Source organism: Hevea brasiliensis, chromosome 17 (assembly GCF_030052815.1).
Source record: "Hevea brasiliensis isolate MT/VB/25A 57/8 chromosome 17, ASM3005281v1, whole genome shotgun sequence".
Lineage (NCBI taxonomy): Eukaryota > Viridiplantae > Streptophyta > Magnoliopsida > Malpighiales > Euphorbiaceae > Hevea > Hevea brasiliensis.
Window position 1 is genome coordinate 18094307 of NC_079509.1, and position 16551 is coordinate 18110857.

Here is a 16551-nt window from a genome sequence, read left to right on the forward strand (position 1 = left end):
AAAATATTAAAAATTAATTTAATATATTAATTATTTTTCTATTTAATTTTTCTTTTCTTTATTTAGAAAAAAAAAATTGAAGGTGGTGGGAATCCTTTATATATATATATGTTTTCGCATGAAAATATTATTTAATGAATAGATGAATTCAAAATTGGTCAATAAAAGAACAGGCTATATAAGCAAATGATACAAGTAGTAGGGTACACGAGACGGACAGCTCTGGGTACCTCGAAGGCTGTGTCCGCCTCCACTCCCCTTGCTAAAGCCTGCTTTCCTTCGCCCTTTAACTTCATCCATCTCTCTCCCTCAAACAAGCATTCCTCTCCCCCCTCGTCCCTCTCCAACGTCATGTAAATTCCCCAACGGAATCAAATCTCAAGTGCCGGCCACTTTTCCGTCTAGAACGTGACGCACTTTTTTTTTTCCCCAGTAATTTTCAACAATCTTGGTCTAACGTGCGTTAGTATTAGATCAAAAGCAAGAACCAGCTTGGAATGCACTGAAAGCTTTGCAGGGTGACAGTCACACGCTTCATCTACCCCTTCCCCCACCCCCCCCCTCTCTCTCGCCAGAGTATGGAATCTCTCAGGTTTTTATTTATTTATTTCTTTTATTTATTGGGTTATCTACTTTATTCAATAGAATCCATTCTTTTCATGTTTAGTTTGCAAAAGTTTAGTTGTTTTATCAAAAGCACGCTTTCGTTTCATGCTTAAAAGAACACCACCTCACAAAGTTATAACACACACTCTTTCTCCTCGTTTAAAGCTCCTTTTCTTTTCTTAAAGGCAGTGACTGTTTCTTGATGATGGATAGGGATGATCATTATGATAAAATAAAAGAGGAAGATGAAGAAGAAAGGAACTGTTCCCCGAGATACTCCACTCCCAATTTTCTTTTCTAGTTTTCTAGCTTTTCAGCCAGCTTAATTTCCTTCCTGCTATAGTAAATCCTGCTCCGTTTCTATACACATTCTTGCTTTCCATCAAGAAATTTTCAAGCTTTACGACTCTTTCAGGACTCGTTTATAGGAGCTTTCTTACTTGCATAAAGAAAAAGAAAAGCTCTAGGATTTTATGAGGTTTGTTTAGTAGCTAGCTAGATTTTTCCAAGCTTTATTTTTCTTACTTGATTCGAAGTGTTCCACTTGCTAGTGTCATCAATTACCACCTATTTGTTTCTTGTTTTCTAGTGCTTTCTGAACAGTTTCTCCCGTTCTTTGGAGATCTTGTTCCTGTAATTTAATATCTCAAAGCAAGTATTGAAGCAGCTAGGCTACTACTTCTCCAGAACTGTATTTATGGTCTAACTGTATTTTAACCTGTTATGCTTTAATGTTCTCTCTCCCACAGACAGTTTTACTTTAAATATCGCCAGATCTTTGAACCCTTTTTCCCTTAGATCTCCTCTCCTTAAATACGATCCTCGTACATTTCACCATTTGGTCTTGTCCAATTTTCTCTCTATAAACACACCTACTTCCTTTAGCTTCTATTGTCTAGCCAGCTAACATATAATACCCACAAAACTACCCTAGCTTCTCTCTCCCCCATCAGTTCTCTTACCATACGTGCATTCATATTCACTGATATCTGAGTCCCTTAAGCCGCATTTACAGTGAGGATTTGGCATATAAATATACATTTATTTATTTATTCAGTAGCCGCAGTTGTTGCACATATCTAAGGCTGCGATTTTTGTGTATATAATATATTATTCTGTGCAGAGTCTGGAAGATTTGGTGATGAGCTTCAGATACAGTTAATGGGAGAGGCAAAGAACAGGCTGCATTAAATGTCATAAAGGAAACGTAAAAGCAAGAGGTTCGTTTCTCAAATTGTCTTTTGACATTTTCTGAACAGGTCATGAGAGCTTTTTGAATCAAACCAATAAAATTATTTGCTGCTCGATCAACTATATATAGTTTGGTTTTGAACAACATATATACACTTTCACGTCTTGTGGGCAGAGAATTAACGATATTCTTCTTTGTTACATTGCTTTCATCAAGACGCCTTAGGTGACTAGAAATTAGTGTATGCATGCATGCGTGTGATGTTTTTTTATTTGATGAGTTCCTTTGCTTACTTTGCCTTTTTATTCCATTTTCCATTTTTGTGATTCATGGTTTTGTTTCTGCTTTGAGATTGAGATGTCTCATATATATATATATATATATATATATATATATATATATATATATATATATATATATTTTGAAGTTTTTCTTTTTTACCCCTTCCTTATTATAATGAGTTTGCACTTTGGATCAATTAATTTTCTTCTAGCAAAACAAATCTGATTGCTGAATGGACCTTTTTTAAAATGTTATTGTGTTCTAGGTTTTATATTATATTGGTAGGTTTATATGTATAAAAGTTACAAGAAATGGTGTTCATATATCAGCTTTTAGTAATTATTCTTTAGATATTGACAACAAGATCAACCAAAACACTGAAAACAAATCTAATTAATTACTACTTCAACTAATCCTTGTGATATTCGCAAATTCCAACGGTTATTTTCTTAAAAAATGTTCATATATCAAAGAAGGAAAATTTTTACGTAGATTCAGTTCATGGTAAACCTAAAAAATAAGTAAGCATATGGAATTTATATATATTTAATTAATAAATTTTATTATATATTTTATATATTAAATTGACGGTAAAAATAAGAAAAATCTATCAAAAAATGTTCTTTTCATTTACACGTCTTTACACTGATTTCAATTAATTTTCTTTCGTCTATTTCATAAATTCTATTACTCCTGACGACAATAACAACAACAAAACAACTCCAACCGGTAAGACTTACCGTGTATGGACAATAATTATCATATCAATAATAATTGCGTGTATAATTGAATCTTTTAATGTGAGGTCATGTGGGAGAACTTTGGGATTGTGTTTCGTTTTCGTACAAATCGTCACGCTCTAAAACCATACAGTCAGAGAGAGATCAGACATGTCTCCTTCGGGCTTGGGGTACGGTCAGGTTATTCCGTTCGACCTTTACCCACAAGAGAAAAAAAAGAAAAATAAAATATCTTTCTTTTGTTTAGTGGCTTTTCAGTGGAAACCCTAGTGTTAAAATGGTGATGATCTAAAAGGGCACGGCATTTGGAATGGGACATTGCACATGACCTGATCATTCTTGGTTTCATGTAATAATCCCACGGATATGATCTCTATATTACATAACCCTCATGTATAAATACTACAAATACCCACTGGCTCTGGGTAGAAAATAAAGGGTACACCTGACATCTGCACACAAAACCAAACTTCATTACACCATGTCCGGTTCATAGAGAACAAGAGAAACCAAATTTACTGTAAATCCTAATCCTCGAAAGCAAAGTCCCATGAGTTATCAACATCTACAAACTTTTTAGCCTAATTGTTAATGCATCTGTTGCCTATCTGTTGAGTATTGTCTACTAGTGCCTCTGTGTTTTGTCACTGTTGATACGTAGGGGGAGGGGAGGGGGGTGGTTTTGGGATGAGTTAAAGCTCCTCATTGTTCGCTGAAAAGAGGGCGTACATTTGCTGCCTTACAAGATGTCCTGCAATTGCAAACTAAAGTTGGAGTAATCTTATTTACCCTTTGGGACCACAAGCCCAATTGTGTAATGGATCTTCTGATAAGCCCACAAAAAATTCAGTGGTCCTCGCTACTTCCCTCTTCCCTGCCATAAGTTTTTTAATTTTTGGCGTTAAGGGGGTGTGTGTTGGACTTGGACGTTCTTGTTACTATATCAGCAGCTTTTGCATTGGCAAATAAATCACTCTGCTTTATAATTAATTACTAGTTCTTGTTTTTTCTTTATCTGCAGCTAGCATTTACTTTGTGGTAGGTAAAACTTACATATTGGATAATAAGAAAACATTGGAGTTGGGGTTAGGGTTGGACTTTTTGTGAATGTGTCAGGGCAGTGTATTCTTATTACTTTTCTGCATGTATGCACGTCTCCTTTGATGAATACTTTTCAGAGAATATACAGCGCTGTGAAGTAAAACACTGTCAAGATCGGATGCTATTGTCCTCTGCATCCTTTTTGCTTCTTTTAAGCTTGCAGCCGTTACAATGCTTCGTGTCAACCTTATTATCATTCAACTTTACCACATAAGTTCTTCAGAGAAACGTGGAAAAAGTTAAACCATTGCCTTTATCATCACTCTGCTGGTCTTTTCTTTTCTTTTCTGTCACCTCTCTATCCATCTTGTAATGGTCTTAATAATTGCTATTATTCAAGAGGTTACACAAGTGTGAATATTTAACATGTATTTTCTTGAAACACCCACATGCGAAAGTTTTACTTGTTCTTCAGATATGCCTCACATGCAAATCAAGGATCCTGAGGAGAACCATGTGGTTTCGTCTGTTCAACCTATTCTTCAAACCTTGGATACTGCAAAAGAGAGCATAGCCAGGAGGAGAAATGGAAGGAGACGAGGAGGAAAAGGACTCATAATGGAATCCAAGAAGATGTTATTATCAGATGCTAAGTTTGATTCAACTATGGGGACTCCTCCTGCTTCATGCAAAAGCCTTTTCATGTTTCATCGCAGGCCTGGCTATGGCCAGCTGGGGACCAAGTGCATGGTTAAAGCCAACCATTTTCTCGCTGAGATACCCGACGCAGACTTGAGTCACTATAGTGTAAGTTTTATAAACCCTTCTTGTTGAATTACCCTTTTAATTAACTCGTCCTTGAGAGCTTGTGTGATTATGGATTTTGGGCACCTGGTGCAGGTAGAAATAACCCCAGAAGTTACGTCTCGTAAACTGAGCAAGGCTATCATGACCCAGTTGGTAAAACTGCACAGAGAAACTGACTTAGGAATGAGGCTACCTGTTTATGATGGAGGAAGAAACCTTTACACGGCAAGATCACTGCCTTTTTTCTCCAAAGACTTCACTGTAACTTTGGTTCACGAAGAGGAGGCAACAGGCAATCTCAAGTAATCGGTTTGAACTTTATTTTTTTTAATAAGCGATTTGAGTTATATTACATTTTTTTTAACAACCTACTGATGACTAGTTTGGTTAATTGTACTAGGAAAAGAGAATTTAAAGTGACAATAAAGTTTGAAGCTCTTGCTAGTATGCTGCAATTAAGGGAGCTTTTTTCCGGAAAACCAGTCGATACCCCTCAAGAAGCGATTACTATTATTGACATTGTACTAAGGGAATTTGCAGCTCAAAGGTTGAAATTTTTTTTTTTGTGGGTTTTAATTTGGCTTACTGCCAAATGCAAGGTTGGGAATTGCTAGTGATCCTTGCAATATGTGTTTGTATAGGTACGTATCAATTGGAAGGTCCTTCTATTCTCCTGATATCAAGAAACCACAGCAGATGGATGGGGGTTTAGAATCATGGCGGGGCTTCTACCAAAGTATAAGGCCTACTCAAATGGGATTGTCACTGAATATTGGTATATGGGTTTTGCTCTAGCTACTTTATTTAGACTTTTATCCATTCAAGTGAATAATATTTGCGTGGAAAAGGTTGAAAGTCCAAATCTAAATGCTTCTTTATGTACCTGTTTTCTATTAACCAGATATGTCGGCTACGGCTTTCATTGAACCACTCCTTGTTATTGATTTTGTTGCTCAAATTTTGTGCAAAGATGTGTGTAAAAGGCCATTATCAGATGCAGATCGCGTTAAGGTATTACACGAATATAGTGCCGAAAGCAAATGATCAATTTTCTCCCCTCGTACTTTCACAATCATCATCATTTGTGGTTCCCTGTTACTTTATGAGTACTATGATTTGAAAATAATTGCACGGTGGCAACAAATGTTTAATTTATACTTGCCTGATGCAAATATTTTGTGTTAATATTGCAGGTCAAGAAAGCCCTTAGAGGTGTCAAAGTAGAAGTCACCCACAGAGGAAATGTACGAAGAAAATACCGAATTTCTGGGTTGACAACGCAGCCTACAAGAGAGCTAATGTACAAAAGATATACATTTATCCTCTTTCTTTATCTTCTCATGTGCATTTATTCTTTTAAGCTTGTCAAACATTTTGTGAAATTAGAAATTATCTTTTGCTTTTCTTACCCTATTTAACAGCTTCCCTCTCGATGGGCACATGAACATGAAATCAGTTGTTGAGTACTTTCAAGAGATGTATGGCTATACCATTCAGTATCCCCATCTACCTTGCCTTCAAGTAGGAAACCAGCGGAAGGTGAACTATTTACCGATGGAGGTACGTTGTAACATAATACTTGTTCACCCAAACATAATACTTCTTCACCTATTGCGAAGTTTGTATGAGCCAATTTACACATACATATTTCCAGGCTTGCAAGATAGTCGAGGGACAAAGATATACAAAAGGGCTAAATGAGAAGCAGATCACTTCTTTGCTAAAAGTTTCGTGTCAAAGACCCCGTGATCAAGAATCAGACATTTTACAGGTCTACTTCATCAATCCTCTTAATTGTTTGCCACTTTATTGATAAACAGAAAACATAATTAATTACGTTGTTATGTTGTCCTATTGTCTTATGCCTGTCCTTGGTTCACATAGTTACTGACTCTGCTCCAAGAGCTATGTTGGTAATTTATGTTCTTGCATTGAAAGATACCATGTTGGTAATTGATGTTCTTGCATTCAAAGATAAATTAGTCTCACTAAATCTCGAGATTGTTAATTGTACAAATTAATGACGGGTGTTGAAAAATATATTTTTTTTGTTCACTCCAATAACCTGAAGTTCCTCCAATGTCTTCAGACAATTCAACAAAACGGGTATGACCAAGATCCGTATGCAAAAGAGTTTGGCATCAGCATAGACAGCAAGCTTGCATCAATTGAGGCTCGAGTTCTACCAGCTCCATGGGTACTGTTATTTTATCATTCACATCTTACATAGATCATGCTGTTACAGCTTATTCATTTCATCTCTTCCTCCACTAATAGCTGAAGTACAATGATACTGGAAAAGTAAAAGAATATCTTCCTCAAGTTGGTCAGTGGAATATGATGAACAAGGTTAGTTAATGCATCACAAATGCATAAAGTAAATTAGCATCTTTTGCTGAAGATGCTGTTTACTAGTGATAACAGGAATAATAACTTCTCGTTGTTTTAATGCAGAAAGTGATAAATGGAAGCACTGTAAGATATTGGGCTTGCATCAACTTCTCGCGAAGTGTCCAAGAAACCACAGCTCGAGGTTTTTGCCAACAGTTGGTTCAGATGTGCCAAATCTCCGGCATGGTAAAAAATTCATGATGTTTCTGTAACGGCAGATTGGAGTTTTTTGCATATAACTATTGATCATTATTTATTGCTCGTGATTGTTTTAAATGAATGCCTATGTGTACAATTTGATGTTAGTGGCCTGTCATTCCAGGATTTTAACTGCGAACCTGTAATTCCAATATATTCAGCAAGACCTGATCAGGTAAAGAAGGCCTTGAAATATGTGTATCATGCTGCTGCAAAGAAACTCGAAGGGAAAGAATTGGAGTTGCTTATTGCAATTCTTCCCGACAACAATGGCCCATTGTATGGTATGTGATTGGTCCTACTATTTGTTCATTCTGCGTCCATTCTAGTACATGAAGTTAAATATTAGATGGACCATTTTTTTTTTCAAAGAAGAAAGGAAAATGAACATGTTTCTGTAATTTGGAGAATTGATGAGAAAGATGTATTCTTACAATAAGTGGATGCTTTGCGTTTCAGGTGATCTAAAAAGAATTTGTGAAACTGATCTGGGGTTGATTTCCCAGTGCTGCCTTACCAAACATGTATTCAAGATTAACAGACAATACTTGGCAAATGTGTCACTCAAAATCAATGTTAAGGTATGTCATAATTATGTAATTTTTTTTTTGGTGGCTTTAGAAAACAGACTTTGAAAACTCTGACTAACATTGATCAATTCTCTCTTATGTCAACATCTTTTAGATGGGAGGAAGAAATACTGTGCTTTTGGATGCTTTGAGTTGGAGAATTCCTTTGGTTAGCGATATCCCAACCATAATTTTTGGGGCTGATGTAACACATCCAGAGTCAGGAGAGGACACTAGTCCATCAATAGCTGCTGTAAGCCAATCAAATTTTGTATCTTGAAAGCTTACAGTTGAAACTGCAGCTTAGTTCTGATGCATTTTGTGCAGGTTGTAGCCTCTCAAGACTGGCCAGAAGTTACAAAATATGCCGGGTTAGTATGTGCTCAGCCTCATCGGCAAGAACTTATTCAAGATTTATTCAAAACATGGCAGGAACCTCAACAGGGAACTGTTGCTGGAGGCATGATCAGGTAAATGATTATATTAAAGACATGGACTGTAATTTATTTACCCTTTCTTCAGAGATGTAATTATGGACTATGCAGGGAGCTCTTACTTTCATTCAAGAAAGCCACTGGGCAAAAGCCATTGAGGATAATATTTTACAGGTACTGGTAGGATGATGCTTCTCTTCATTTAGTTGAATCAAGAAGTTAATTATTCAAATTGAGGAATGACTAAGTCTAAAAAGTTCATTAAGTTAATTTCTTATCAATGCCTTCTCTAATAACTGCAGGGATGGTGTGAGTGAAGGCCAGTTCTACCAGGTTTTGTTGTATGAACTCGACGCAATTCGAAAGGTTGGTGAACTGCCAAGTGTCGATGATTTTATCAAGTTTGGTTTTTCTTGAGCTTATGGTTTAGCTATGTACAGGCTTGTGCATCCCTGGAACCCAGTTACCAACCTCCAGTAACATTTGTGGTTGTCCAAAAGCGGCACCATACTAGACTCTTCGCAAGCAATCACAACGACAGAAATAGCACTGACAAGAGTGGAAATATTTTACCTGGTAATTAATTCTCTTAATTTCCAACTAATTAGCCTTTAATCAAGGAAAATAGCCAACCAACACCCAAATAGTGAAATTTGTACCCGAATCATCGAAGTACTAAAGAAAACAAGAAAGCATTTTTTCCATGAAAGTTCTTTTGAACTCTGTTGATAAGGTGGCTAGCTTTCTTAGAAGTTGAAGTCATCAGATGCCCTATTAGAACAGAAGATTCCTTACAAGATTGATAAATTAGAGATTATAGATGCTATAATCTTTTATTTCGTCAATGTAGGCACTGTGGTGGATTCTAAAATATGCCATCCGACAGAATTCGACTTTTATTTATGTAGTCATGCTGGAATCCAGGTATGCTGTTGATTATGTTTATATATACACACACTCTGAAGCTTAACAGTCTCAGATTACAAAAAATTGAGAGTCAAATAAAATAAAGATTTGTCTACATTGGAATTGAAAAATTGACAGGGCACCAGCCGGCCTGCTCATTATCATGTGCTCTGGGATGAGAACAACTTCACTGCAGATGAGATTCAATCTCTGACAAATAATCTCTGCTATACGTAAGAAATTCAATTCCTATGCTGCTATCATGATATATCTGCCTCAAAAATATTTTGAGTCATGCAAGATTAATTATTTCGATCATTTTGTGGCAGGTATGCAAGGTGCACACGCTCAGTTTCTGTAGGTAATCTCTAATAATTTCCAATCTAGATATTTTTTTTTCTTATTAATCCTTCATCTCAAGATCATGAAAGTCTCAGATGCTATGTTGTGTTATATATGCAGTTCCTCCTGCATATTATGCTCATCTGGCAGCTTATCGAGCTCGGTTTTACATGGAACCTGATGCACCGGAGAATCCTAAAATGCGTTGCACACGGACTGCCAATGGATCATGCGTCCGCCCATTGCCTGCATTGAAAGAGAAGGTGAAGAATGTAATGTTTTACTGCTAAGAGGGAAAGCAATGAAAAATGACTAAGTACAGAGAATAAGGAAGAACAAAAGAGAGTAATATGAGATTATAGCCATTTGTACATGAGTATTCTTACCTTATATTGTAGAGATTTCCACTAAAAATTTTGACCACCTGCTCAGTGGTAATGAAATGCAGAGTTCTCAGTTATATTTATTTGAGCATAATTGGTCGTCACGATAATGTTTTATACTGCACGCACTAGTGCTAATTATAGATGATTATCATTAGAGCAGGTTTCGTCATCATAAAAATATGTTCACCCGCCTGCTTATCCAAGTTTATAAGGATGTTTGGTCTAATTTATAAGTTAATTAAATCTATTTATATAACTCAACTAAGCTTTTATCCCAAGAATTTGAAGTCGGTTATATGGATACTCTTTCTCCATTCTAAACGAGTTGGGGTTAAATCCTTAAAAATGTATAATGCTTTTAGGTCATGTTGTATTACTCTCCTTCAAGTTAGTGTAGGTCTACTCTTTTTTTTTTTCTATCCTCTAGCCTAATGTGCTCTACTTATCTAACTAGAGCCTCCGTATGTCTACTGTCACGACTCGATTCCATGAGCAGGACCGGCACTAGGACCTAGGCCTGCTTAAAACTCTCGATGCCCGTAATAAGCCTAGCTATTTCTTAACTCAATCCTAAGGCCCATTTGAAGCCCAATTTCGAGAATTCAACCGGATAAAATTTGGCCATAACATGGACTATATAACGGGGAGTTTTTTGACTCACCCGTTTTATACACTAACTTGAAGGAGCCTCCGTATGTCTACTGTCACGACTCGATTCCATGGGCCGGACCGGCACTAGGACCTAGACCGGTTTAAAACTCTCGATGCCCGTAATAAGCCTAGCTATTTCTTAACTCAATCCTAAGGCCCATTTGAAGCCCAATTTCGAGAATTCAACCGGACAGAATTTGGCCATAACATGGACCATACAACGGGGAGTTTTTTGACTCACCCGTTTTGTAAGCATAATATATATAACAATTTGGGAAGCTCAACTCACCCTCCACATACTCATAATGTCATAAAATCAAATGAGAGCTCAGCTCCCTCATCCAATCCAATCATACATTCATTTAATAGATTTACAGATCCAACATGGTATTATAATACAGACTCAAATCAAATAAAATACTTCTAACACATGCGAAGTTCTAGAATTTAGTAAAATAATACAAAACATAACAGGCATTACTAAATAACCTGTGAAGGAGAGAGGCAGGTTAAAACTCAACGAGAACTCTCTTGTATCCTAAAAAAATAAGGTAAACAGGAGTAAGCGTTCGACTCAGAGAGTAAAATACCGATTTTAAGCACAATTTCTATAGCTATTTAAAGCTAATGCATCCTAAAGAGTGAAATGTAATACCTTCATAATTTTCATACAAATCACATCATCATAGCAAAAAGGTAATTTGGAGCACTCACGCACCCATATAATATTTAAACAGTACATATATGGGAGCTGATCCCCTATACAGCTCTCTTAATATAACTTATGCTAGAGAGAACATCTTAAGCCGAACTTTCGCTTAATAGACCAAATGCGGGGGCTAGCGAGATCATCCTGAGCCGTGCCTACTCCGACTTATCCATAAAATGATCGGGTCCCAGTGAGTCAAGTTTTAGCCATGTCTACCCGTCCTATCCATATCCAATACCATATACCACATGCACACTGTTCCAAATTACCATAAAATAATATTCATGGCACTTCATCAATTAAGAATGCAATATAAAACGTGCCTATTGTTTAACTACATAGATATATATTTATAAGTGATGTATGGGCATGCCTGAACATATAATAATACTAAAATTATAATTAAAATCAATATTTTACTCACAGATGTGAACCGAGGTCACTATGGCCACTGAGCGGAGGAGGAAGGCTGTCCTGACTCACCTGACAATTTCATTATAATTATTTAATATAATTGACTCAATACAAGCTTAAAAAGAACCAAAGACACCGTAAGTCATGCCGAAAATCTAGCAAAGTTTCTTCTATACCTAGGACTTACCCAACCTGCACAATGGTTCAAATAACACTTCTAGAATCACACATCTCAACCCATATCTCATCAATACCATATGGCCCATTCTGGGCTCTCAAAACCAGGCAATAGTCACAAATTTAAAAAAGTACATTTTAGCCCCTAAAATGGATATTATGCAAAAATCACTCAAATAAACTCTAAAAATTTTAAAACTTTGCCCCGTGGTCCTCAACAATATTATAATGCTATTGCAAAAAGAATTATAATTTTCTAGTAACCCCCAAATATGTTATGGATTTTTATTCTAAACCCGACACTAAATAACTGAAGAAACTTTGGGTTTAGATTTACATATGCCAATTCTAACACTTGAAATGCGTCCGGGGCATCTGTAAATGGTGGGGTAGCCTATAATTTTAACTCGGTTCCAAAATGGTTCCAGTAACTTATCTGCTCGGCTCGAAATTGTAGATCTGAGCGACGATCGAATTTTCACGAAACGAAAGTACTTACGCGAAATCCACAATACCAGGGTTAGAATAAAATATTTACATATAAAATAATTATTTGAAAATTAGGGATGTTACATCTATGCTTCACATGACCAAACCAGCTCAATCTCCCTTCTCTCAACTTATCCTCAATTGGTACAACTCCTACCTTTTCTCTAATACTCTTATTACGGACTTTATCTAGTATAGTATGACCACTCATCCACCTTAACATTCTCATCTCTGCAATTTTTATCTTAGACACATACGACTCCTTCAGTGCCCAACACTCACTACCATATGACATGACCGGTCGTATGACTGTATGGTAAAATTTTCCTTTCAACTTATTGGGAATCTTGCGATCACATAAAAATCCTGGGGCACTTCTCCACTTCAACAATCCGGCTTTAATGCTATGACTAACATCCTCCTCATATCCCCCATCTACTTGATGGATTGAGCCGAGATATTTAAAGTGATTACTTTGGGGCAGTACCACTCTATCTAAACTAACTCTTTCCCTATCTCCAGTTTGGCCTTCACTGAAATTGCAATGCATGTATTCTATCTTCGTTCTACTTAACTTAAAATCCTTTGACTCTAGAGTACTTCTCCAAAGATCTAGCTTTCTATTGACTCCTTCTCGCGTCTCATCTATCAAAACTATATCATCTGCAAACATCATGCACTAAGGGATACTCTCTTGTATATGTTTCATCAATTCATCTAAAACTAATATAAAAAGGTAAGGACTTACAGTTGAACCTTGGTGTAATCCAATTGAGATAGGAAAATCTCTTGTGCCCCCTCCCACTATGAGCACAATAGTAGTTGTTCCTTCATACATATCTTTCAATACTTATATGTACCTAATAGATACCCTCTTTTGTTTTAACACTCTCCATAAGACATTTCTTGGAACATTATCATAAGCCTTCTCCAAATCGATAAAAATCATGTGTAGATCTTTCTTCACATCTCTATATTTCTCCATCAAGCTTCTAATGAGAAAGATCGCTTCTATAGTTGAATGACCGGGCATGAAGCCAAATTGATTGGGAGAGATAGAAGTGTCATGACGTAGTCAATGTTCCACAATTCTCTCCCACAACTTCATAGTATGGCTCATTTTAATTCTCCTATAGTTGGAGCAACTCTGTATGTCTCCCTTATTTTTAAAAATAGGTACTAAAATACTCTTCCTCCATTTATTAGGCATTTTCTTTGAGTTTAGAATCTTATTAAACAATTTAGTTAACCATGCCACTCCCATATCTCTCAAACACTTCCACACTTCAATTGGTATTCCATCAGGTCTACAGGCTTTATCCACTTTCATTCTCTTAAGTGCTTTCTTTATTTCTAAAGATCTAATCCTTCTAGTATAATTCATATTCTTTTCTATTGCTCTGTAGTCTATATTCACGCTATTACCACTTTAACTATTATTAAAGAGATCATCAAAATAATTTCTCTATCTTTATTTAATATTCTCATATTTCACTAACACTTTTCCTTCTTTATCCTTAATGCACCTAACTTGATTGAGATCTTGATATTTCTTTTCTCTCTTCCTTGCTAATCTATAAATATCTTTCTCCCCCTTTTTAGTTCCAAGTTTCTCATATAACTTTCAAAGGTATATGCTCTTGCTTGACTAACTGCCTTTTTTGCCTCTTTTTTTGCTATCTTGTACTGTTCATATGCCTCATTATTATCACACTTAGGTAATTTCTTATATCATTCCCTCTTTTTCTTCACTGCCTTTTGTACTTCCTCATTCCACCATCATCTTTCTTTTGAGGGAGGTCCATGTCCTCTAGTGTTTGGTTTACTTATAAGTTTAGGGTTTGGTTTACTTATAAGTTAAAAAATTACTTAAAATAAGTTAGAAGTTATGTAAAGTACTTTTTACTTATAACTTATCTATTTATTTTAAAATTATATTTTGATCAAGTAAAATACTATATTATTTTAATAATTTTTTAAAATATCAATACTATCCTCGTTTTAACTTTCATAACACTCCATGCTATATTTTTTTGATCATTTTAACAAATTAAGTTAAATTTAAGTGACTTTTAACCAAATACTTAAACAATTTAAAAGTTAATTTTAAATATTTTTATCAAACAATTAATTACTTATTTTTAAATTAGCTTATAAATTAAAAAATATATTTTAAGTTAAAAATTAAAAGTAAATAACTAAACTTAACATTCTCTATATTACCTTTTGTGTCTTAGTCTATAATAAACTGAATATAAAAAGAGAGTAATCCAATAAACACATGACTTTTTTTTTTAATTTAAAATATTAGAACTGGAACCAAATTTCGGTTCCCATTTCGGTTCGGTTCTTAGTGCATTCAGTTCTAGTTTGATTATATTCTCGATTCTAATTTCAATTTATGTTCTGATTCTGGTTCTAGTTCCAATTCCGGTTCCTACATTCAAATTATTATATTTAAAAATAATTGCATCAAAGCATCAATAAAAATAATAATATTAATCTTAAAATAACAATACTAATATTCAAATAAAATATCAATAAAGTAACATAAAATTGAATTAATAATTCTCACATAAAAATACATAATAATATCAAATATCTATAATAAGTCCCATTAATATTTCCATGTTCCAAATTATAAAATAACAGCAAATCAATATCAAAAAAAAAAAACTATAATATAAAGTTTCACTCTCACATTTTGCAGAAAAAAAAAAAAAAAACAACAACAACTAGCCTCCACATTCCGTATAGCTATATTTTCCACATAAAAAGAACTCCTTCAAGCCTTCCTCCAATATGATGTCAACTTCATTTTCACACAATAAATATGTTAATAGATGAATAATTTGAATTAATTGAAGGTCAAAAAAATATCAAGTCAATTCACAAGTCATAATATCTAGCAATCGACTCTAGTTCTTGGAATAATAATCTCCATAACTTCAGGATCTTGAGTAATCTCTGAATTTCATTGCATGAAAAAGAAAGTAAGTCAAAAGAAAAAAATTTGCAAACATTGAATAATTAAGATCATATAATATTTATTGCAATAGTTATACCTGACTCCCAACTTTCAAGCTCTTCAATGGATTCTTCAAGCTAGATGGGTTTGTTTTCACTTCTCAACCAATCTTGGTAGCAAATCAAGACTCCTGTAGTAGTTGGAAGCAAAGAACTCCTAAATTGATCCAAAGTCCTCCCTCTAGTGCTAAATACAGATTCAGAAGCTATAGTCGAACATTGAATAGCCAGAACATCCTTGGCAACCTTGGATAAAACTGGATACTTCACTGAATTCACCTTCCATAATAAATCAAAATCCAAAGTGAACTTCTCAGGAAGTTCTTCCAAATACACATCCAACTCAGATTCAGAAGCCAACTTTTGCTCCTTCATTTGAATAAAGTAATCATCATTCTCTTCATCTTCTTCTATCATTGCATTATCACATTTTTCAACATTAGCATTTTGACCAGAACCACGATCACCCAAATGTTTGATCATTTGAACTCGTATATTTATTCAGCATTTCTTTTAAAGCATTTACCACTCTATCAACCAAGAGTTTGGCCTCACTTTCAGAATAATAAATACCGTATTTGGCTTTGATGTAATTTAACTTGTATCTAGGGTCTAGGACAATTACTGCAAATAGCATCACATTGATCTTATTTAATGAACCTCAATATTTATCAAACTTTGCCTTCATTTGCTTGCCCATTTCAACTATTCTCTCATCTCCAATATCTTCACAATTATGTTTCATGATCTCAGGGAAGTAAATGCTAGATGTGGAATACAAACACCTAGACAACTTAAAAGTGACATTATAGAATTTCTTAAGGAATTTGCAAAGAATCCTATCATTATGCCAATCAAATTCACTAGGCAACTCATCCCTAAATTCAACTTGAAATTGATTATCTATATCCTATAATCTATAAAAGGATTTCTAATATGTCAGTGCAGATTCCAACATTAAATATGTCGAATTCCATCTAGTTGGACAATCTATTGTGAAGAGCATTTAAACTTGAGTCCTGCCAATTGACAACACTTCTCAAACATTTCAGAGCGTTGTGGATTGCTCCTTATATGTTTCACCACATCCCTAATCCTTTTAATAGAACCTTGCACAACATCAAATTCATCCTGCACAACTAATTGAATGATATGAGCACAAAATCTCATATGAAATGCATCCCCACCCA

The 16551-nt window shown here is 35.0% G+C and overlaps 1 protein-coding gene across 1 annotated transcript; it reads left to right on the forward strand.

Moving 5' to 3' along the window:
• Positions 1 to 215: 215 nt before the first annotated feature.
• On the forward strand, positions 216 to 9974 carry LOC110639540 (protein argonaute PNH1). Its single transcript, XM_021790540.2, has 24 exons — positions 216 to 592; positions 1730 to 1826; positions 4337 to 4668; positions 4762 to 4970; positions 5069 to 5215; positions 5310 to 5443; positions 5570 to 5679; positions 5862 to 5968; positions 6090 to 6228; positions 6323 to 6439; positions 6758 to 6865; positions 6946 to 7017; positions 7123 to 7245; positions 7382 to 7541; positions 7717 to 7838; positions 7942 to 8079; positions 8154 to 8296; positions 8372 to 8434; positions 8563 to 8626; positions 8701 to 8836; positions 9111 to 9184; positions 9305 to 9399; positions 9496 to 9527; positions 9629 to 9974. Exons 3-24 carry the CDS (start codon positions 4339 to 4341, stop codon positions 9796 to 9798), a joined length of 2793 nt encoding a protein of 930 aa, XP_021646232.2. The 5' UTR covers positions 216 to 592; positions 1730 to 1826; positions 4337 to 4338; the 3' UTR covers positions 9799 to 9974.
• The last annotated feature ends 6577 nt before the right edge of the window (positions 9975 to 16551 follow it).

Coding starts and splice junctions, on each gene's coding strand:
- LOC110639540 (XM_021790540.2), top strand. CDS start 4,339: ATGCCTCACATGCAAATCAAGGATCCTGAGGAGAACCATGTGGTTTCG. Junction 6,866..6,945: donor GAGTTCTACCAGCTCCATGG/GTACTGTTATTT, acceptor CTCCACTAATAG/CTGAAGTACAATGATACTGG. Junction 7,246..7,381: donor TGTGCCAAATCTCCGGCATG/GTAAAAAATTCA, acceptor CTGTCATTCCAG/GATTTTAACTGCGAACCTGT.